This window comes from Chelon labrosus (assembly GCF_963514085.1).
Source record: "Chelon labrosus genome assembly, chromosome: 8".
Classification (NCBI taxonomy): Eukaryota; Metazoa; Chordata; class Actinopteri; order Mugiliformes; family Mugilidae; genus Chelon; species Chelon labrosus.
The window spans coordinates 10357385-10379195 of NC_140358.1; the positions used below are offsets into that span (position 1 = coordinate 10357385).

The following is a 21811-nucleotide window of genomic DNA, read 5'->3' on the forward strand; positions in this document are numbered from 1 at the left end:
AAGTTCCTCTTCCTCCTCCTCTGAAGATAGGTTCCCCATAAACAAATCCTTCCCTGTTGTCCCGTTTAAATGTAACAGCAGCCATTTCTGTCCACATCAGCCTGAGTGCATTATGTACCACTCTTTTCCTCCTCACAGCTGTCCCCCTGCTGCCAGGAGGCCACACTGATGGCCTGGCTCAGAGAAGTGATGAGGGAGGTCAGGCCGATGAGGTAGCCATCCTCCCTGCTGCCTTCATTCCACGGGACGCTGTGACACAGCTCCCTCGAGTCTGGCAGAGGGATCGTCTTTCCGAAGTCGATCATCCACACACTGGCCTTGCTGTGGTCGTGGACGAAGAGAAGCGAGCTGCCAATCACCTGAGCAGGTGAAAAACGTAAATGTATGTAAATTCATTGTAAGAATATAGGATGCGTATGAGCATAAACACAAATATAAACTGCATCCGCAGCTGCTATCGTGATTCTGTCTTGTTTCTCTTTCGGTCAATGTTATCTACATGTAAACTAACCTCATGGGTTCTGAAAAACGTGGAATTCTTCAGTGCGTCACTCAGGGCCAGGAGTCTGGAGTGGTACGCTTTCTGAGGACACATAGCGGGTAGAGCAGTGGTTTAGCAGCAGCAAATAACATCAGGAGGAGAAACATGAAGGAGGAAAACTGGCACAATGACAAAGAACTTTTGTGTTGTTTGTTGTATGTCTTTAGATATGCACATTAGACATCACTTCTCTAATCATGTTTTAAATGCTAAATGTGATCTGATCAGTTCCAGTTATATTAGTCAGTTTTCTTTAGGTTCAGTCAGAAGTTATTTTGCTTTTTGCATGATATAATTGTGGAAATGTTCTCTAAGGAAATGTAAATTATTTCTAGAAAGACAAAGCTGACCAGAGTATCCAGCTGTTTCCTGGTGAAGTAAAGCATCGCCTCCGTGACCTGAGCTAGTGTCAGAATGTTCCTGAAGTCCCGCTCAACACTGCCGTCCTCCATCTGACTCACAGAGACCAAAACACAACAGATATTTAGGGAATTATACATGAGTTGTGCAGCGACATGAGAGGCCGTCACTCCTACCATGATGCCTTCTATCCTGAACCCCAGCGTGGCTGTAGAGCTGGTTGTATCCCTCCACTGAAGGTAGCGCCATTTGGTCACCCCTTTCTGTGCGTGTTCCTCTGCTGAAGGAGCTGATGGGTCTAGTTTCATCATCTTCTGGTACATGTCGCTACGGAGGGTTGGTTTAGTACGAGCTTTGATCAGTTCCTCCTCCTGGTACGTCCTGACAAGGAGACCACAAACTGTACATCAGAAATACATCGAAACAATATCATTTTCCATACCCATTTTTTTTTTAACCACAAATAATGTGGTAGCGATGTGAAATACATAATTTAGCATCATGACTGAAACTTGAGAACAAGTGTGTAATCAATGCAACAGAGAAGACTGTCTCATGTTTAGATCTTTGTATGATCAAAAGCTCCAGCTGCTAAATAACGCTTGATGTTAAATAGTTTTGTGACTTATTTAGGAACTGTCAGAAGAAGAAGAGGTATATGTTTGGTAGAACAGAAAGAAGAAAACTGTACATAAATGTAGGAATAGACACTAGTCCCTACTTTCCAAACTACACATTATCAGGTGGAGGGTAGAAAATCTTCCAGTGGAGGACAAAAGTGAAGTGGAAAAAAACTCACTTCTGTTCCAAAAAATAAATGAAACAACTATCAGCAAAAGTCTGTTAGCTACATAGAAATAGTCCGGAATAAACACATACTCTCCTGATTTCCCAGCATATTGCCTGGAGTTAGAAGTCCTGAAGTTTTCAGATCCAACATTTCAGTTAGTTAAAAAGTTACTCCAATCAGGAGATGCTGGGCACTCGAGGAAAGCCTACCTGACGCCCATCTTGCAGTCCATGATAACAGGCCTCCTCAGGCCACTCAGCAGATCCTCCAGACGGATGTAGCAGTGCTCCCCTCTGGTTACCAGGCCGTGGTACTGCGGCACAAAGGGCCTCAGAGGGTCCCTCATCAGACACTCCAGGCACTTAGCCTCCACTTCGCTGAAGCGTTTCAGCACCTCCCCTCCTTTACTCAGCTGGAAGTTACCTGGTGACACCAGCAACCACCAGGGAGGGACAAAGAGTCAAATTATTATGCTTTTCAGTGGAACAAGAAAGCAGAATGAGGGTAGCATCTGGTTTCTGGAACACTACACTTCCATTTACCAAACTATATGAGGCACTGATGAGGTTTTTCATGTGTTTAAACTGAGCAAAAGTCAACTGAATCCTGACTGAGGATATTTATTGTGCAGTTGTATGTTCAGTTGTAACGATCTACATATTTAAATCCAATGTTTGATGACAATCCTGTACTTGACTCTACTCTTGATCTCTATTGCTCCAATACAGGTTGTGTAAACTCAAATTGTCTTCTCAGTTTTAACTTCACAATCAGACTTTTCCTGTCTTCCAAACAGCTGATGTTCTGTTGATGAAGTGATTTAACAGAGCAGCTGTAACATTTACGTTCACTTGCAGAGTGTAGTGTAGCGTAATAAATAGACTGACATCTACATCTTTCACATATCTGACTGCCTGTCTGGGTCTATTTTGGATGAACTGTAACACACGTGCCTTGATGTCCAGCCAGCTGGACCCAGGAGCTCTGCCGCCCCAGAGACCAGTGCATCATGGTCAGGTAGGTTTTCCAGGAGCGACACTGAGGCATAAGAGAAGAGCAGATCATGTTGTTGTTTTTATGGAAGGAGAACACTGAGAAAGAACAGAAGGGGATGTGAATTAAGATTTTATAATGTGCCTGTCTGCTACAGGATGGTCTAAAGTATACCAATAATATAATAGTTATAATACCCATCATCCATTTTTCTCTATGGCCTATTGAGCTCAGGATTTGGAGCCTGCAAGTTACTTCTCTGACAAGGTGTGAAGCATATAGACAAACATGTCCAGTTCAGTTGACCCAAACCTGACTATCTTCATGCATGTGAGTGCAAAAGACTTCATGCAGGATTCAACCAGGACCTTGTTAATGTGAGGGGTCGAGCAACTGTGCTGAATCATTTTGCAGAATTTAACATGTACGTTTATTACACCTCCTAATTTTTCTTAATTTCTGAAAGAAATATAAATAACAGCAAAGGGCCATATTTAGCGAGTCTTATGTGTTTTTTCTAGTTAAAAAATTATATTCTTAAGCCCTCTTTAAAATGCCTTTCTCATCACAGCAGAAAACAACACAAATGTTACTACTAACATTAACAATGCAATGCAACAATTCAAGCATCCCAGTAAGACATGCTGGGTCTTTGAAATTGGAGCGGTTCAACGATATCCAACCACAACTTATTTTATTATTTAAATATTAATTCTATTATTATTTCAACCATCTCCTGTGAAAAGCCAAAGGCAGCATTTGTCTTTGATTCAGTGACATATTGTGACTCGGATTTCTCTCTTTGAGTCACCTGATCAGTTTTTGTCATGCTGTCTCACCATCTTATGAACATGTGCATTAAAGGTAGCATAAACCTCTTCATGTCTTCTGTGTACACCAAAAATGTGAAGAGTCTGCACAGTTGTTGTCAACAGAACGTACCTCAACAGTTATGATCTACTTTGTATATACACAAAACAGCTGCCACCAGATGAAAAATCTAAAAACAAGAGGAGCTGGAGTAGAGCTGAGCATGCTCAGTAGACACACTATCGCTAAATGTCTAGTTTGCCTTTTGAAGAATATGTCTGACTTATGTAAGATTTAAATATTTGTCACTATTTCGTAACAGATGTTATGTTTTCGATGTTTTGTGTAAAACCCTCTTTATTCCTACTAATATACCTGTCTATCACCCAGTGTCTGAGAATGCAAACAACATTATTTAGAAAATGAACATGTACTCCCTAGTCCTCCCGCCGCTGTCAGCTCCCCACTGCTCTCATATCTACAGAGGCAGCAGCTAGGCATGCAAACGGCATTCAAATCTGACCTTGTCAAAGTCCTCTTTGAAGCCCATGCAAATCACCAAGACCACAGGTGCAAAGAACAGTTGAAAAATATGGTTTAACCTCTCTTCCATGGAAAACCAGAGCAGCCAGACACACAGGGGTGAGAATGTAGTTTCAAAGTGTACCCGTCTATCCTGTGTTTGTGACTCACCTTTCTAAATGTCTTCCTTTTTGACGCAACATCCTCTCCTTCACTGAAGACCTCGTCACTCTCGGCTGAAGAGAGGTTGATGGAGGAACATGAGGACGTGGAGGACGAGTGCAAAAGCTTGGAGAGGATTGGATGTGAGGAGGACCACTGAAGTGTTGTCCCGGGCAGTTCATCAATGTCTTCATCCTTACCCTCTGGGGTTGTCTCCCCACTGCTATTATTCTCTGTCTCTACAGCTGTAATAGGTGATAACTTCCTCTCCTCTTCCTCGTCTTCTTTTCTCCCTTTCTCAAAACTGGAGTTTCTACCTCTCCAGTGTTTCCACTGACTGTTTGAGCCCCCTTCTCTTCCCTCATCGTCATGCTTACCTTCTTTTCCAGTCTCCTCCACTCTTCTTTTCCCACTCCATCGTCCTCTCTCCCAGCCATCTATGTTGGCATCATAGCTTCCCCCTGACCTCTCCTTCCTCCTCAACCTCCATTTGGCCTTCATTGCATCTCTTGCACATCTTGCAGTCAGGTCTATGTCTTCTTTTTTTTCCACACCTTGAATTTCTTGCGGCCTGACTTCCTTTGTATTCAGCTGGGAAGTGGTGATCGGCTCTGAACTGAGCTCGCTGTCCCACTCGTCGTCCTCTCCTAGCCCGCCTATACACTGACTGTAAGGGGGGAAGCTTTTTGTCGACTGGAGTCTGGGTCTGGATCTCAGTCTCTCATCATGACAGCTGCTGGACGGCCCTTCGCTGACCGACAGATGCTCGTGCGCCTCATCTGATAGTCTAACGTGAGAATCATTCTCCACACTTTGCTTGATCTCTATCTCCATCTGCATCCCACCCATGTGGTTTTCATCTGTGGTGTCCATCTTTGTGTCCGGTGCGGAGCTGAGATGGTGAATATGCTCCATGAGCCCAACATGTGCCTCTACAACAGGGAAATGTTTACAAGAGATGCACAGTTTTGAATATGTTTCAGGAAATGCATTTACAAGTCTAAACGGCACTCTAATCATCAACAACGTTACTGACCTGTCTTAAAACGACACAAATAGAAAAATATAATGACAAATGACCAAGTGTATTTAACTTACCTTACCTTTGTCCTCCACCTCTTAGTATTCAGTGATACGAAGTCTTTGCCTATCAGTGAGCTACCTCACACTCCAAATGCCAAATTTTTGCATGCAGTGACGTTACTGAGTTTCCAAAGCTTCATCCAGGGCTGGCCGCTGGAGCGTGGCCAACAGTGCCACAGGCAAAGAGGACATCCAGGAATGATGGCGTCAAACAACGAGGAATAAAGTGTCCTCCCTCCAATAATAAACGTGTTTCAAAATGTTTTATTGCACCCGTTAAACTGAATGCACACCAAAACTCTTTCAGACACTTTTGTAGTATAAATAAGGTGCACACCTTGTCTCGGATGCTCAAAAAACATTTTAACTTGCAAAAGAAACAGCTCCAAAAATCTATAGCTGAAAGAAGACAGGAACACAGTCAGTAATTAGCATTATGATGTTTATTGAGAATCAAAGTGTTGCATAAATAACATAAATATTCATATGATATCATGTTAAATATATATATATATAATATTTCCAAGAAAAGCTATTTCACCCTGCTGCTCTTCATTATAACAGAATTTATTTGTTGTTTTTTTATTTCTCCTAGTTATAGTGCTGTATATCATATTAATGATCAGTTTCATTACATTTAACACAATGCTTTATTCAGTGAAGATACGGTCCTAAGGTCAAAGTTAAGACACCACATGAGACAGGACACAGTACACCAGTCATTTTCAGGCATATATCAGTCTTAAATCTTTATCCTTACTATCAGGATCACTCCCAGCACTTTCATCCTCTTCTTTATTAATTTCCTCAGGCTGCCTCTCATTCATTTATTTCATCCCGACTAAGTGTATTTATGTTCTGCGGCTCTGTGCAGCTGCCAAATTGCAAAGGTTGCTCCTTCTGGCTCAGACATGGGGGGTTTGTCTGGAGGGGACCCGGCTGCTCTGCGGTACCTGTTAAAGAATTTGTTTCTATGGTCAAACACACTACAGCACATTGTCAGTAGTAGTGACTGATGCAAATACCTCAAATAACATTACATAAAATTCACTGCGCCTGTGCTAGCGTGTCTTAGTCTCTGTACCCGCTGCAACATCTTTGTCATCCTCTTGCTGGTTGTTCATGTTCTCCCTCATCTCTTGCAGCTGTCCAGTTCTTCTGAGCTGTGAGCAACAAACATGGATGAGTCTGAGCTACGTCACCTGGAGGGGAATGGCTAATAAACTCAGTTAAACTCAAAACGCGTTCAGGCCCGCGGCTACACATAAGGCTGTTCTCTCTCACCCGCTTCGGTACCAAACTCTTCCTCAAGAGCAGCCTCACGTAGCTCAGGATGAAGAGGACGCTGAGGAAGATGAAGTTACTGGACACTCCCACCAGTGCGGATAAGACAGGGAAGTAGAACAGAAAATATCTAAAGAGGGGACACAGAGAAAAACAAGGCAAAATTGTTTGATCCAGGTATGATGAGGAATTACTGCTGAGAAATGTAAATAACTCTCACCTTATGCCTGTGAAATGAGCGTGAACGTAAAGCTGAGACGAGTAGATCTGTACCTTGTTGGACAGGATCTCAATGACAGCTGTGACCGAAGGGGAATACTGAACAGGGAGAAAAACCTGTTATGTAGGCTTCAGTGAAATATTTTCTCACTATTTCTATTCTATTTAAATGTGTCTCCGCCTTTTCTGAATTTGAACTAACCACACAGATCAGACATAACATTGTTGTCCTCATTTTGTGTAGGTCTCCCTTGTGCCTCCAAAACAGTTGTGACTTATCAGAGAATGGATATGGGTCTTCTGAGGGTGTCCTGTGCTGTCTGGCGACAGGATGTTGCTAGTGGGTCCTATGGGTTGAGGGGAGGGACCTCTGTGGATCATCCCACAGATACTTGATCAGTTTGGGATCTAGTGAATTTGGAGGCCAGGTCAACACCTTGTGTTGTTCTTCATGTTTTTTGAGTTGTCATATGGGGTGGGGGTGTCTGGTCTGATCTAGGTGGGTGGTACATGTCTAAGTAACATCCACATGAATGCCAGGTCCAAAGGTTTCCCAGCAGAACAATGAATTGTCACAAGAAGGTCAGTGTTATTCCCTTCTCCTGTCAGTGGTTTTAATTTTGTGGCTGATCGGTGTATATCTAGTATCTACCCATGACTCACAGGGTCGTCTGTGTAGTCTGAGAAGAGCTCCACGTCCAACACCTGTTTCTGCTCGGCTGCTCCACTCAGAAAGGCCGGGAGGAACAGCAGCGTTCCCAGGGTCCTCAGCAGGTCTGAACGGTATCGCAGCATGCTCTGGCCACAACACAACAACACAGTCTCATTTACACAGTTCACCCCTGGAGAATATTTGATCTGGCCTTTCCTCACAAATGTATGGCACTGTGTCCCCGGAGGATGTGATGGCACGATGAACAGTTAGGAAAAGATGACTGATAATGAACTCTTATAGTACCTTTATCAGAAATCTGATTGGGTTATGTGCACATTTTTAATCAGCGCTAACAAAAGCTGATCTCAGTGGACATTTGGCCAAAACAGCGTTGATGCCGTTCTTTGTATCTGTAGATTTGACTGAAATTCAAATAGGCTATTATCTTGACATATACTGTATGTAGTGTATGTGGCTATGTAAAAATATTCCAATTCAATGCAGTTCCATACAAAAGAAACACAAAACACAACCTTAAAAGGAATTTAAATGATACCCTTCTATGCGTGGTATACAGACTTTAAAAGGTTTATTTATTAGAGGACTTGCATTTCAGTACCAGGGTGGTTTTGCATTTTAGCATTTAAATAACTGAACTCATTGACACTTTCCATTCCGCCTTTGATTTGCTCATAACTCTTTATTAGTCATTATTTTACACATTTGTCTTGTCATCTCAATTACTGAGCACTGAGATCACCTTCTGCTGCAGTTGAGCTCTGCACAAGCATAAGCAGCTCTAATCTGGCTCTGACCAGGTTGTGTGATTAAAGGGTTATTATGCGTCAGTGCTGTACTCACAAAGCGAGAGCTGGAGGCGGACAGCAGTTGTCTTGCCTGAGAAACACACAGCATCAGTTAGTCGGTGAGCCTCTGCAATAGTTATGAACCATTATTTGACTGCATGTGTTTTCATGGCCACCACGGTGCTGAACAAATGTTAGCGCGTCTTACAAAGCGAGCAGAGGAGGCAACTTGCCCTCCATCCTGGGAGAAACAGGTTGTCTTGATCATAAACATCCCCATCTCCTGATTGGTTGGGGAATCAGGCATCTCCAGCTGCAAAGATATCTGATAAGCCTGACCGAATGTCAGCACCTGAACATATATTAAAATATTACTTTACAAAGATGAATGCATGAATTAATTAATGTCTGCAACATGTTCATAAATATATACAATAAACATAGGCCTACATACATGTTTCCTATTTCTCATCAGAGAGATGTTGGCCACCGGATAAGAGCATGAAAAAGAGGTGGGAGATTCACAGTCTGTCCTGCAGAGAAATCAAGATAAATATATCATAGAAAAAGCAAAACACACAGAACTGACAGTTGTTTCTCGTGCAGCTGGACAGAATTTGACACACACACCTGTAGTAATAGTGCACGGATGCAGAAAAGGCCGCCTTGGGCATGAATGAGTAGTAAAAACTCCCGTATAAAAAGGCGGCGAGCCAGAGGAGAAGAAAGACAAAAGAGAAGACAGTGAAGCCCTGTACAACTCTCTGACGGAGCTGTGACATCGCCATGAAGACAACAACCTGCAGCCTCAGCAGCATCTGACCAATGAGGACAGGTGTTTCATCATCACCTCCTGAACGCAGGTGAGTATCTTGAGCCATGAAACCTAAAAGTCCAGTGAACAATGAAGGTAATGAAACAATTTGAAAAATGGTGGAAAGATAAATTAATTAAAATTTCTGAAAGGAACAAACTGATTGAAATGTGTTGGCTCCTGTCTGAAAAGTTATCTGGCCCACATTTTCTTAAAATAAGGACACACTTAGGATTGTTTAGAGTCCAATAAACTTTGCGTGGCCAATGATGTTATGAAGGCAAGACACAGTCGTTCACATTCATACAACTGAGATCTGCAAAACCACAGAGTCCAATCACAGTCACAAGCACCATCCTTTCATATCAGATGACTCCAAACTGTGTCAAAAGTCAGCTGCCAGTCTGACTCTATATGTGCCTTCTAACTAATAGGAAACTGAGAACTTGTTGGTTTTGACAATGTGTTTATTGTGTAATAACACTGTTTAATTAATTATATTTCTAGTCCTCAGTGTCAGTAAAATTAAGCTGATTATTTTTTTTCATTTTGCATTAATAAAGTTTAATATTGAATCTTCAAAAGAGGAAGGAAGTTGTAACTTCGACATGTGAATGAATTCTGAAGTGCAGAATTAGGACTAAGTTGACATTGAAATTATAGTACGGGAAGTATTTTTAACTCAAAATCCAAACTGAAAGAAAAAATGTCTAATTAAAATATCTGCTCCAGTTCAGTCTTCTGTCTTGCGCTAAAAACTTACCTCTGATTTCTGTTGGCCAACTATGCGCGGTTAGGAAATCACTTCTCCTTTCCCTGAAGTTGCTTGGTCCGCTCTTGACACCGTCCTGATGAAATGTGGACAGAACTCCCACCAGTATCTTGTTGCCTCAAAAGCTGCTGTTGGAGGAGGTTTAGTCCGTCCCACATAAAGAGTTGGCTGCTGCCAACTGTAACAGAGTTCTTGGAGTTGAATGTGACACTGAAAACAGAAGTATATCAAATTGCACTGTGAGCCATAGGAATCTATTAGTAACATTATTGGATATAAAGTCTAATTAGTCATGGCTCATTACAGTTTCAAATACTCTTTTGTGTGTGTTGTTTGTTAATACATGTGGATCCTTGTTCACCCCTTTGCTGCAAAATGGGCTGAATTTTCCCCACCCTTTATATTGCTCCTGATTTCTCTGTCTTATGTTGCTTATGGCTCAGAAATGTTTAGTCATGTTTTAAACTCAAGATTAACTTAAGATTCACCGGTTAGTGCTCAGTTCACATGTTTTACATCAGAATTAGAATTATTGTGGGTGTTTAACTTGACCTTGCAATGTTTTACTCACCAAGAAAAAATGCACGATTGCAAGACGTGTAATCGCATAGAAAACATCTGGATCTGCATATCTGACACCCCGTTAGTCATGGTACTGCATTACACGACACAAAATCTCCTGTTAATTGATGGTATTTTAAAATTCATACTGTTCTTCAGGAAAGAACCTTTAGACAGATAATAAATTAAAAAAACACACAACTTCTCTTTAAAACCGTAGAAATTTTTATGACCATGATCAGGATTAATGAATCACAGACAAAAGAGATGAAAGGAAACACAGATACAAATGTTTTTATTTATTCACTTTTAATATCATTAAAGGTATATTAAAAAAAAATCTAACAAACATCACAATACAGCTCAACAGAACCACAATCTACACCCTCCAAAACCCCTGATCATTAAATCCTCTCTGACAGAAGGATTTGTTCACAGGATTGTTGTGTTAACCTACAGCTTTCCTTTAAATTATGCAGCATAAGTGATTTTTAAAAAGTCAAAATAAAGTTGAATGAAACGCGCCTAAATCACACACCACTCCAAAACTTGTACACGATTCAGGAAAAACAAAAAATGAAGGGGACAGAGGTTCCAAACATAATATAATCTTTGTACAGTCAATGGTTGCAACAAGAGAGGAGGAAAAAGCAAAGTGAAAAGGTAATCCCTCACCGAGAGGGGGAGACATCTCCCGGGAGGAAAGAAAAAAACCGCCAAAACATCTTTCAGTGTAGAAGAAGAAGCTTTCGTCCAATCACAGGCTGCGTCTGGCGCTAACCGGAAAAGGTCCAATACTACATTTCAGTTCACTGTTGTGTTTGGAAAACTGCTTGTAGGTAATGTTGGAGTTACTTTCTCTTAAATATCCACATTAGCCTTTTAGTAACACGTTGTACATAATCTTTAACAGACGATGCATTCTCTTTATTTCAGGGAAACTCTGCATTAGTTGCTCCCAGAACTCGCTTTTGCAAATAAAAAATCCACAGGACACCCTCAAAAGGGTGTCCTGTGGATTGCCTGGTCTGGTCTAGGTCAGTGATACGTGTAGCATCCACATGAATGCCAGGACCAAAAGTTTTCCAGTAGGACGTTGCATTGTCACAAGATGGTCAATGTTATGTACTTCTCCCGTGATAATGTTGTGGCTGATCAATGTATATGAACTTCCAAGAGCCTCACTTCGTTGCACAGAGAAGAGAAAACTATTACACAAACTTCTGTTATTAAAATAACTGTATTTGGAGAAACAGAATAAAGTGACTGCATTTATTAAAAGAAATTTGTTCTGTCCTCTCCTGTCTTCTGGCTGCAGGATGTCCTGTAACACTAGTGTTACCTGTCTTCATGTGTCATCCGTGGGTCAGGCACAGCGAGCCCCAGTCCACCTAATGCCCTGCGAGATTGAACACAACGGGCCGGCCCAGGTCTCACAATACTTGGATGCTACTATTAAAGACCGCAAACAAGGCAGGTACACTGAATATAGTTTAGACCTGCATGTTTTAAAGCTTCTCTATCAGGAGAACAAGCTGTTACTGGACAAGATTACAGCTGTAAGAAAACAGTGGTGGAAATAAAACCCAGAACAAATATTTATACACAAATGTTCACCAGATGTGGTGATAAATTGTTAGCATGGCCAACATGGTTTTGATAATTTTTTTATGCTTTATATAATGAAAACTGGTCCTAAACAAACTAAACTAATCTATGTCAATGCTTCAGTGGAGCAAAAATAATGACTTGTTCTTTAGTTTAGAAAAGGTGTGTGCTCCACCACGATCATTATGATTAAGCCACTTCAAAAAGCTACACCAAGTTGTATTTGACATTTATCCTTTCTAACAACAATCCTTGGTGCTTGTTTTTCATTGCAGAGAAGACTGTGTCATTCAGAGGGCGTGAGTTGAAGGGGCAGGAGCTCAGCTGTCCACAGGGATTCACTGGTCTGGTGCTGAAAGAGACCAACAAGCCTGGCTCTGACCAAGAGGTACACACCCCAGAAGTAATCACAGAACTGTCTATGCTGAACACCAGTCTGACTGCTAGATCATATGTGTGTGTGTGTATCTGTGCAGGACAGGACAGTGAGGGTAACCTCTGTGTTTGACAAGCTGACCTACTGGAACGTGGAGACGGCTCCAAATTCAGATGACACAATTGTGATGGCAATGGATTGGCCTGAGGTAGCTGAGGCGGTGAGTGTCATCTCAGGATTCTGTTTGACAACTATGCACTGCTACAAAATCTCTTCTCCTTTCCCAGAAGTCCTTTGGTTCATGCTTGAAACTGTTTTGATGAAATGTCTACAGAAGTCCCCCAGTGTCTTATTCTTGGGACCTCAAAAATAAGTGCTTACACAAGCATGGCTAAGTTAATTCCACAGTCTGACAACCTTTTGAATTAGCCAGTGTCTTTCAGTTACAGCTGAGTCCATGTGTTATTACCTGTACTGAATTACAGATACAGTAAGGTTAATTTAAAAAATGATCATGGGTGCACATTTATTGTAGCACTGTCTGTTTTATTTCTGTTTAGCTTAACAAATACTTGACAATATTTAATTAGACAACAAATTCCAAGACACAAAGGCAGAGAGATTTGCTGATGGATACTGATATTTTGTCTCTTCACAGATCCATGGACCAGTAGAAGACTGACAGAACCTCCTGATAAAAGGTGTCTCTTCAGCGTGTTATCAGTGAAATGTACAGTTTTCTGGTTACTGAACAATGAAAACACTACCTGTTCAGTGAGTGTTACAGTTGCAGAGCAACACAGTTAATATGCATATTTTTGTATAATCTGTTCTTTTGTAGTGAAATAAATAAAAATATTTCATTGATCAAGTGTGCACTGTGAGATTCGCTGAAAAATTACAGATTGTTTCAACGGGACAGTGTTTATTCACAAAAATCACATTTAGATTGTTCACACTGCCTTCTATGACACCCTCTAAATAATTACTGACTTCACTGTCCCTTGTTTAAAATACCAACATCATTTGTCTCGTCTCATCTCGCCTTCTCCCGCTTATCCGGATTTGTCATTATACAGAAAGTGTGCCAGAACATGGAAATAGTGCAGAACAAAAAAAGTTTCAAACAGTCTTTCAGGCACATTTAAAGTTTAAATTCAGACACTTAAAGAGAAAACTGCATGTGTTGAAGTGTGCTCATATTGTTCTGATACGCTCTCCTTGTTCCATCTGCTCTTCTGCCAAGGATGAGGACGAGTTTAACATTAAAACAAGTTTCAACCTCTAGCAACTTTTAACTGAGAACTGTGGATGTTGAGCAAAGTCTAAAAAATATGTGGCAAAATCACAAGTTAGGACAAGATAAACGAATACAACTTCACTTAAAGTAAGATACTTGTTCAGACCACTGGAAGTAAAGATTTGTTTGGTTAGCAGTAATTTAATGGTAAGAGATTGTCATTCATTCATTCATTCATTCATTCATCGTCTGTAACCGCTTGTTCCTGTTAAGGGTCGTGGGGTCTGCTGCAGCCTATCCCAGCGAGAGGCGGGGTACACCCTGGACAGGTCTCCAGTCTATCTCAGGGCTAACACAGAGAGACAGACAACCATTCACACTCACATTCACACCTGAGGCCAATTTAAAATCACCAATTAACCTAATGAGCATGTCTTTGGACGGTGGGAGGAAGTTGGAGTACCCGGAGAGAACCCACGCAGACACAGGGAGAACATGCAAACTCCACACAGAAAGGCCCAGTCGGTCCATGGATTCGAACCCGCGACCTCGCTGTGAGGCATCAGTGCTAACCACCTCGTGCCGCCTGAGTGAAACATGTTTTAATTTAGAATAGTCAATTACTTTCTTCTGAGACTTTTACTGGAGATAAAAGGAAGAAATTAAGATATGTGAAGAAACAAGGCAGTCTATTTAGCAAAGTTGAGTTCCTTCCTAATCAAATATACTGTACTCGGATAATCCGCTACTGATAAAGTGACTTCATCAAAAGTGATGGAAGGAAAAGCTCATACTTCAAATTATAAAATGGCACCACATGACTATAAATGTCATAATGTGCAAGTAAGTGAGCGGCTCTGTTGGTTTCATCCTAAAAAACACGAGACGATACAAAGCTACAACAATAACAATCAGTAACATTTGCCTGGCACAGAGTCACACGGTCATAAAAATTACACTGAATATAACCTAAAAAAATATATAAACACAATAGTCTTCCTCTATCAATGTTTCAAGTTAATACAACAAATACTTTGGATAGGATGTCATTTGATTCTTTCACATTTCCCGAATCAGTTCCATTTTCAGTCATCCCTATTTATGACCATTATTACACCCATCCACCTGTATTAAAAATAACAAAGATATTTAAAAATTACAAACCTAAGCTGTAGAATGTCTCAAACAGTAACACAATAGCACAGCTATCAGATCAGTTTTAGGTTTCTAGAAGACAACGGTCATGGATCAACACTAAGTTAGTTTGATGGACGACGGCCAATATCGCCACAACGCTGGTGTTTACTGTGTGTGGGTTCTTGTATTGTCTGTAAACATAAAATATGAATTTAAGTATGCAACTATTGAGATAATACCAATTTGATATTATTTATATAGTGTAAATAACAATCCCAATAGTCTAAAGAAGCGCCACAGAACCTGGAGCAAGGTTAAGCAAAGGTTAGGTTGGTTTGGTTTGGTGTTAAATTCAGTAACTGAATGTATAAAATAAAATCTCTAGAAATGCCAGAAATCAAGACCATCCATTGAGGTTTGATATTTCTAAAATTCAGTTTCAGAAAATGAAATGTTTTAAAGACCTGTAGATAACCCTGGACATATTTTATAAAAGAGAACATTATGCTGGACCCTTAGGACTTGTGTAGGTGTAGAGTTACGGCAGAAAGCGTATGTACTGTATAAGTGATAAGAGTGTCCCTTTGTGTGTTAGCTAAGAGGTGGTGGTGGTTGTGGCGGCAGGGAGGGCTCAGTGTCCGCCTTGCTGCGTTTGGCGGGCAGGGTGTGGTCGTGAGCTTTGCGGATGTGCCGGTAAAGGTCGCCTGATTGTGTGTAGCTCCGATAGCAGTAGCGACATTCATAGGGACGCTCACGTGTATGCACGATGGCGTGGCGCCTTAGAGTGTATGTGCATGAGAAAGTCTTTCCGCAGACCCCACACGTCGGGACATCCTCTACAAAGTTCCCCATAGAGTCCTGTAGGTCCTGGAAATAAGCAGGATGGTCTGAATTCTGCCGGGATGTGGACGGAGGCATAAGGGAGGCTGTGTAAGAGGACGTTTCCTGGGAGGAAGGTCCAGCACCGGAGGACGAGGAGGAGGGAGACAAAGGGAAGGAGTAGTCATTTGAGTGAGAGCTTTGTAAGAGGCCCTGTTGATGGGAAGAAAGGAACTGAGGACTGTTCAACTCGTCTTCCTGGATATCATCTTCAAACTCATTGTCCACCTCCATCACTGGTTCTTCCTCTCTGCTTTCCTCTGTCTCCTCCTCTAGCTCCTCATCAGATATAACAATGGCCTCCACTTTGACCTTCATATTGTCTCCATCATTGCATGTCCTCGCGCTACCCACAAGGGGGTGGGATCTCTTATTTCTCAGTGTGGGTGAAGCTCCAGTGCTGTGTTGGTGTTGGAGGGATACAGCACTCTGAATTTGGATTTGGGGAGGCGCACGGCGGGATGCTGAGTGTGTATGGTTTGTTTGTAAATGCGACGTTAGAGCTGATGTTTGGATCAACATGACCATCTGTTGTCCACTGCCTAACGTACTTCTGTGGTCAGTCTCCAAGAGTTCCTCATGGGACAGTTGGTGGTGATCAGGATGTGCACTGGGGGAGGCGCGGGATTCTGTCTGAGGAATAGCAACCACTGACCGACCACCAGCCTGGCTCACTGGGACCCGGGATGAGGAAGACGAGGAAGAGGGCTGCTGGCTGCTGCTGTGGCTGGAGAAAGATATAAAGAATATTTTAGTAACAACAAATAAAACCAATGTTCATCAGTACATGTCGTAGAACAGAATTCACTTAAAAGTCAAGGGAAAAAAAATAGCTATCATTCTTTTATAATATGTAATATTATATTACATCTAATATTAGTGTACATGATGATAATATGGTCAAGTTTGGAAATCACATGTCAAGTTTAAGAATGAAGCATGAGTAGTTCTCTAGTGTTTCAGAAACCAGCCTTAAGGACATTTCACTTATTAACTGTCTCGTGTTGTTAATTCATGTATTGTGATCCTCAGTGTAAATAAATAAATATTTTATAATTACAGTAAGTAAAAAAATAAAGCTTAGAACTTAGATATAAAATAAATGAAAATGTAGAGCGCATTTATGATGTATTTTCTGGGTTTTATCTGAAAATATCCACAGACACAATGTTATTTTCCTACTGACAAGATTTCATCTATTAACCTGCAGCAATCTTCATGTTTTATATTTCAATGAAACCTGTACCAAAACAAATCCCTGTAACAAAGCTTCTGATTCTGATCATCAGTGCTCCTTTGGCTTAAACTCAGCTTTGAGCTCCAAAGTGATTTCATTTCTCTTCTTGCTGTTCTCTTCTTGAATCAGACTAAATATTTCAGGCTTCCAACTGGCTTTAAATAAAAATTATCACAAATCTGTGTACTATGAAATAATTTTTGTACAGAGTAAATTGTTTCGTGAATGGAATGTTGGTTATTTTTCTATGGTTAAAAATGTGTAGAAATCAGAAACAGACGCTTACCTGTAAGTCTCAGTGGTGCTACAAGGACTGCAGAGTGTAGATCCCTCTCCATGACCCCCAGTCCCCAACCTGATGTGACCTCCAGAAGCAGGAGCAGACTGACCTGTAATGAGACCGTGGACCTGCTCCCGGCCTGGTGGGAGAGGAGGGATGTCGATGCCTGGCTGGGTGGTGTCAGCGAGGTCAGGGCTCAAAGGAGTTTGAACTCGTGTCTCTGATGACCCTGCACCTGTCCTTTGCTCAGACTTTACTGACTCCAACTGAGCCCTTTCAGTCACTATGGATAGTGATAACAGAGGCGCTGCTATCGTGACTGGATTTGAGTGACCTGCTGCCAAGGCCATCATAAGATCAGTTCCATTGTCATCGCCACCTTCCCTCCTTGTCTCTGCTGCCTTCTTCAAACCGGCACTGTCTTCACAGCGAGTGCTGTCTGCCTCAGCCAGAGGCCCTCGTCTCTGCAGTCGCCTCTTGCATACTCTCACCACCTCGTTCATGTGAAGAAAGCTTGCAGCTGCCAGTATGTCCTCCACTGGAGGAGACTCCTCCAGCTGCAGCACACCTTCATAGACAAAGTCCAAGAGCAAGCCAAAGGCAGCAGATGTGACAATGTCACTGTCGAGTGTGACAGAGCTGCTGGAGCCATTTCCTCCAGGAGAGTCAGAGTAGAACATGTGGAAGAAAGGAGAACAGGAGGCCAAAACAGCCCTGTGAGCCAGGAAACGGGATGATCCCACCAGGACGGTGCAGTCACAGAGGAAGCCCCGCTGGCGCTGGGACCGCAGAGCTGACAGCAGCTGCTGGGAATGCTGGGGAAACTCCATCACCTGAGTGTGGATATATATATAGAAACACACAATGTATGAGAATAGAGTAAAAAACATTCGTAATAATACAGAATATGTCTTCACTGTAGGCATTATACCTGGTAAAAAAACAGGCGACTGCATATAAATAAATGCTTAAAAAATGTCCTTATAACCACAAATATAACAAAGTGTGATACAAACCATTTAGTGCCTGTTTGTTTACTGCATATAAAAGCTAAATGTTTGCATAGCACAGATGAAAACCATAGAAGTACGAACAAATTGTACAACACAACAGATTACGATTAAAATAGTAACGCTTTCTTTATTTATCTTTATTTTTGAATTATACCTCAGTGAGTTTTGAGGTTGAAATGCTAATACTAATACTAAAAAAATTAAAATGAGATTTCAACAGAAGCTGTAAAAACATTTCATGAGTTATTAAATCATTTAACAAAATGAAATAGTAGAATAAAATACTCACGGACAGTACGCCTCTTCCGCTGTTGAAGGTGTGTTAACTGACAGCCCAGAGTCTTCAAACTGCCACCATGCTTTAACGTCTCTTACGTTTCCATGGTGACCAGTCTGAAATCTTCGGTCTAATGGCAGGGTCTGCGTACAGGAGATGATTTTTTTAACAAGACAGGGCATATAGGTGAGAAATAAAGGAGGCAAACGACATTGCACATATGAAAGAAACCCCCAAATGTCTTAAATGCGATGTTCTCCAGAAAGAAAAGCAGGTATCCCCAACACAAACATGCTAACACCTGTTAGCCAAGTTAGCTCCGCTTGTGTGTTGAATTCCAGCAGCGGGAGCTTCAGCAGCCACAGTGTGGAGGTTCTGTCGGGAAGGCTTGTGGACTGCAGAGAAGCAGCAACCACTCGCTCTGATGCTGCCTCAGATTTTTTCAAGAATATGATATATTTTCTTACCTGCACCGACTCAGGCAGCAGTTGTCTGAGTGATGTTTTCCACCTCCAGGACAAAAAAAAAAATGCAGCTTTTCCTCTGTGGTGCCAAGTTACCTCGGCACCGCCTGCCACAGTGCCCCCTCAAGCGGATAACTGGAACAGACAGGAAGTGGGAGCAGACCGCACGTTTGTTGACAGTTTAGTGACCACAAGTATAGATAGAGTTTCGTAGAAATGAAATCAATTTGTGTGACACAAACATGTACAGCCGTCTGAATGACCGAGTGGCCTGTATGTAATGGACACTACCAGAGCAGGAAGAGGAGGTAAAAGAAGAAGAGGAGGTGGGAGAGGAAGTCGTGGTGGAGAGGTGAGAGGTTACAGCCCTGTGAAGAACATTAGCAATTCATAGTGTTCTCTCTTTATCAGTCTAGTTACACTTTTCTGTCTCATAAAGATAAAACTGAATGGGCTTTCAGACTGTAAATTTGCTAGGGTAGAGTCCAGGTCCTATATTTAAACAGAGCTATAATTAGAGCTGGATTTGAGTGTGTTAAGTGATGCCTTCTCCACTACCAGGACAGAGATGTCTGTCTGTCTAAATCCATGTCTTACGCACTGCGCCATGGAGCAAGCCGGATGGGTCTTCAAATGGGTACAGGTGAGCTGCTCACAATCTGGTCCTGGTAACACAATTATCCATTTACTGACACTGTCATTGCTTCTCACACGACTTTAATAGCAAGTAGAGTCCGTAGATTTATTTTTACATGTTCATGTAGAAAAAAGAAATTCAACAGATCCTATCTTTTGATCATCTCTGTTTTGGAGCTATTTTCTCTTTCCATGAAGTTCTGATAGAAATAACAATAAAATGTGATAGTTATTGTATATTTTAGTACTTATCCTCTGTATTTAAACAGATTATGTTATTCTGTGCCTTCACACAACAGCTTGAAATGTTTGCAGTGAATTATTGATTGAAGGCAGCCAAAAAAATCCAGCATCCATTGTGGAAACGTGACCATAACTGTAACAGCTCTCACCCCCCTTAGATGGCTTCCTGTTTGTGGAGGAACTCCTGGCTCACCAGCAGTTTCGCTCATACTCGCAGGAAGACGTTGAGAGAGTCGTGGCCACAAATGACAAGCAGCGCTTTAAGCTCCGTTCCCACCCAGAGGACGGGCGGCTGCAGATTCGAGCCAATCAGGGCCATTCAGTACAGGTACAAGAAGAGCAGTGCAGTGTGTCGTTACAGATGTGGACACCTGCAAACTGTAACAAGAGTATATGTGATCTAGATGTTTTTTGAGAGGTTCACACCAAACCGCAAGAAAATGCAGATGATGTTGTTGTCAGAATCCCAGCCTGATTCCGTTATATAATAGATACCAATATAATAGATGAGGTTATTGTCTTTTTGTAGTCAGTCTAAAATGATAATACTTTGTGTGTGATTGGTGTTAGGTAAAGATATCTGAGAATGTTATTTTTTTTTTCTAATTTGGACTATTTGTTGCAAAGACTGACATGTCAGCCGAACATAAGATGTATGAAAACCCTCACCTACCTTGGATTTAGTTTTTTTTTTTTGTTTTATTTTCCACTGATTTGATCAGATGTTCACGACTGATCACTGAAACGAAGTAACAAAACAAAACCATTTTCACTCTCATAAGCCTCTATAAACCTTAATCTCATCAGACAGACTTTGTCCCTGTCTGCGTTTATGTGATCAGGTTACGGATTTGGAGCTGAAACAGGTCATGGCTGGTTCTCCAGACTGCCCTGCTGAGGCTGTTCATGGCTCCTACCTCCGCAACTGGAGCTCTATCCAGCAGCAGGGCCTGAGCCGCATGAAGAGGACACACATCCATCTGGCTCCCGGCCTGCCGGAGGACGATGGCGTCATCAGCGGTATGCTCTGTGTGAGTCTGACGGAGAGAGGCTTGTCTGCTGAACATTTAGTTAAATCTGACTGACAGTCTTATTTCTTTTCCCATCAGGCATGAGGAAAGACTGTGATCTAGCTGTGTTTATTGATATCCCAAAAGCCCTTGCTGGTAAGATTAACCACTGATGGCTGCCGTCCAGTTTTCTACATCCACCTTTTGTGTAGAAATCAATGTCTTACTCATGTTTCACGTGTTTATCTGACTGTACAGACGGTATCGAGTTCTTCTGGTCAGAGAATGGTGTGTTGCTGACGGCAGGTGATGCTGAGGGTAAACTTCTCCCTAAATACTTCAGCCGAGCCCTGAGACTGAGACCTACAAGTAAGAAACACTATCATACAGCCGTAAAAGTTATTTCTTGTATAATATGAATAGAGGGGCGGCGTTTACTTGACCATTCAGGTAATTTTTGTCCTCTTTTTCAGAGTGCTCCCTGCCACTGCACTAGCAGCAGAGGATACTGAGTAACCCGAACATGTTAGCGTCCCATGACTGGTGTGATGCTCATCTTAGTTCCCTTGGTAACATTTGTTTGACGACAGCATCCTAATGAGGTGATTTTGATTCTGACATTGAGGAATCATTCTAAATGAAACTATTTTTGTTTCATTATTGAGAAGGAACTACGTAAAAAGCATGGTTTATTTTTATTACACTTCAACCGCTGTATGCTGACAAACATCACTTTTGATTCATTAGTATAGAGGTGTTATTTTCTGCATTGCATTCAGTGTTAAATAAACTGTCACATTGCCTACCAAAGCACTTAAACCAGCCAGGCCTTTAAATAAAGGATCTTTTGAAACCGCCTTGTATGCGTGGTTAGTCACGTGAGTAAGCAGCATGAGAAAGCAGGGGATGCAGACAGTGTGGTTTAACGGACTGTCTTAACAGTTTCTTGTAAGATATGGACACACTCACACACAGCATGTTAGGGGAGATAATTGGTTAGACGCTTCCTGTGTAACAAACAACAGAAACAAACACCATA

General features: G+C 41.7%; 5 protein-coding genes across 6 annotated transcripts; 2 read left to right on the forward strand and 3 right to left on the reverse strand.

Annotated features, from left to right (window-relative positions):
- LOC311491345 (inositol-trisphosphate 3-kinase B-like) lies at positions 1–3353 on the reverse strand. Its single transcript, XM_084549250.1, has 4 exons — positions 1901–3353; positions 811–1282; positions 512–583; positions 1–377 (listed from the first exon to the last, which is right to left on the reverse strand). Exons 1-4 carry the CDS (start codon positions 2035–2037, stop codon positions 111–113), a joined length of 948 nt encoding a protein of 315 aa, XP_084405376.1. The 5' UTR covers positions 2038–3353; the 3' UTR covers positions 1–110.
- A 2389-nt stretch (positions 3354–5742) lies between these two features.
- Positions 5743–9222, reverse strand: LOC311492219 (seipin-like). The gene is made up of 9 exons (XM_084550436.1): positions 8856–9222; positions 8680–8758; positions 8434–8577; positions 8281–8316; positions 7428–7562; positions 6766–6863; positions 6546–6675; positions 6346–6424; positions 5743–6214 (listed from the first exon to the last, which is right to left on the reverse strand). The coding sequence occupies exons 1-9, from the start codon at positions 9104–9106 to the stop codon at positions 6081–6083; spliced, it is 1086 nt and encodes a 361-aa protein (XP_084406562.1). The 5' UTR covers positions 9107–9222; the 3' UTR covers positions 5743–6080.
- Positions 9223–11136: 1914 nt separating this feature from the next.
- rnaseh2c (ribonuclease H2, subunit C) lies at positions 11137–14903 on the forward strand. 2 transcript variants are annotated; one of them, XM_084549691.1, is made up of 5 exons: positions 11137–11211; positions 11691–11845; positions 12256–12368; positions 12457–12576; positions 13015–14903. In XM_084549691.1, exons 2-5 carry the CDS (start codon positions 11692–11694, stop codon positions 13036–13038), a joined length of 411 nt encoding a protein of 136 aa, XP_084405817.1. In that variant the 5' UTR covers positions 11137–11211; position 11691; the 3' UTR covers positions 13039–14903. The 2 variants fall into 2 exon arrangements, with proteins under 2 accessions (XP_084405817.1, XP_084405818.1); XM_084549692.1 differs by having other exon boundaries at positions 11191–11207.
- On the reverse strand, positions 14900–17959 carry zbtb3 (zinc finger and BTB domain containing 3; the record flags this gene model as incomplete). Its single annotated transcript, XM_084549690.1, has 2 exons — positions 14900–16339; positions 17136–17959. The coding sequence occupies 2 exons, from the start codon at positions 17957–17959 to the stop codon at positions 15325–15327; spliced, it is 1839 nt and encodes a 612-aa protein (XP_084405816.1). The 3' UTR covers positions 14900–15324.
- A 470-nt stretch (positions 17960–18429) lies between these two features.
- trpt1 (tRNA phosphotransferase 1) lies at positions 18430–21780 on the forward strand. Its single transcript, XM_084549980.1, has 7 exons — positions 18430–19235; positions 19445–19526; positions 19921–20090; positions 20605–20782; positions 20872–20928; positions 21031–21141; positions 21246–21780. Exons 1-7 carry the CDS (start codon positions 19164–19166, stop codon positions 21266–21268), a joined length of 693 nt encoding a protein of 230 aa, XP_084406106.1. The 5' UTR covers positions 18430–19163; the 3' UTR covers positions 21269–21780.
- Positions 21781–21811: the final 31 nt, after the last annotated feature.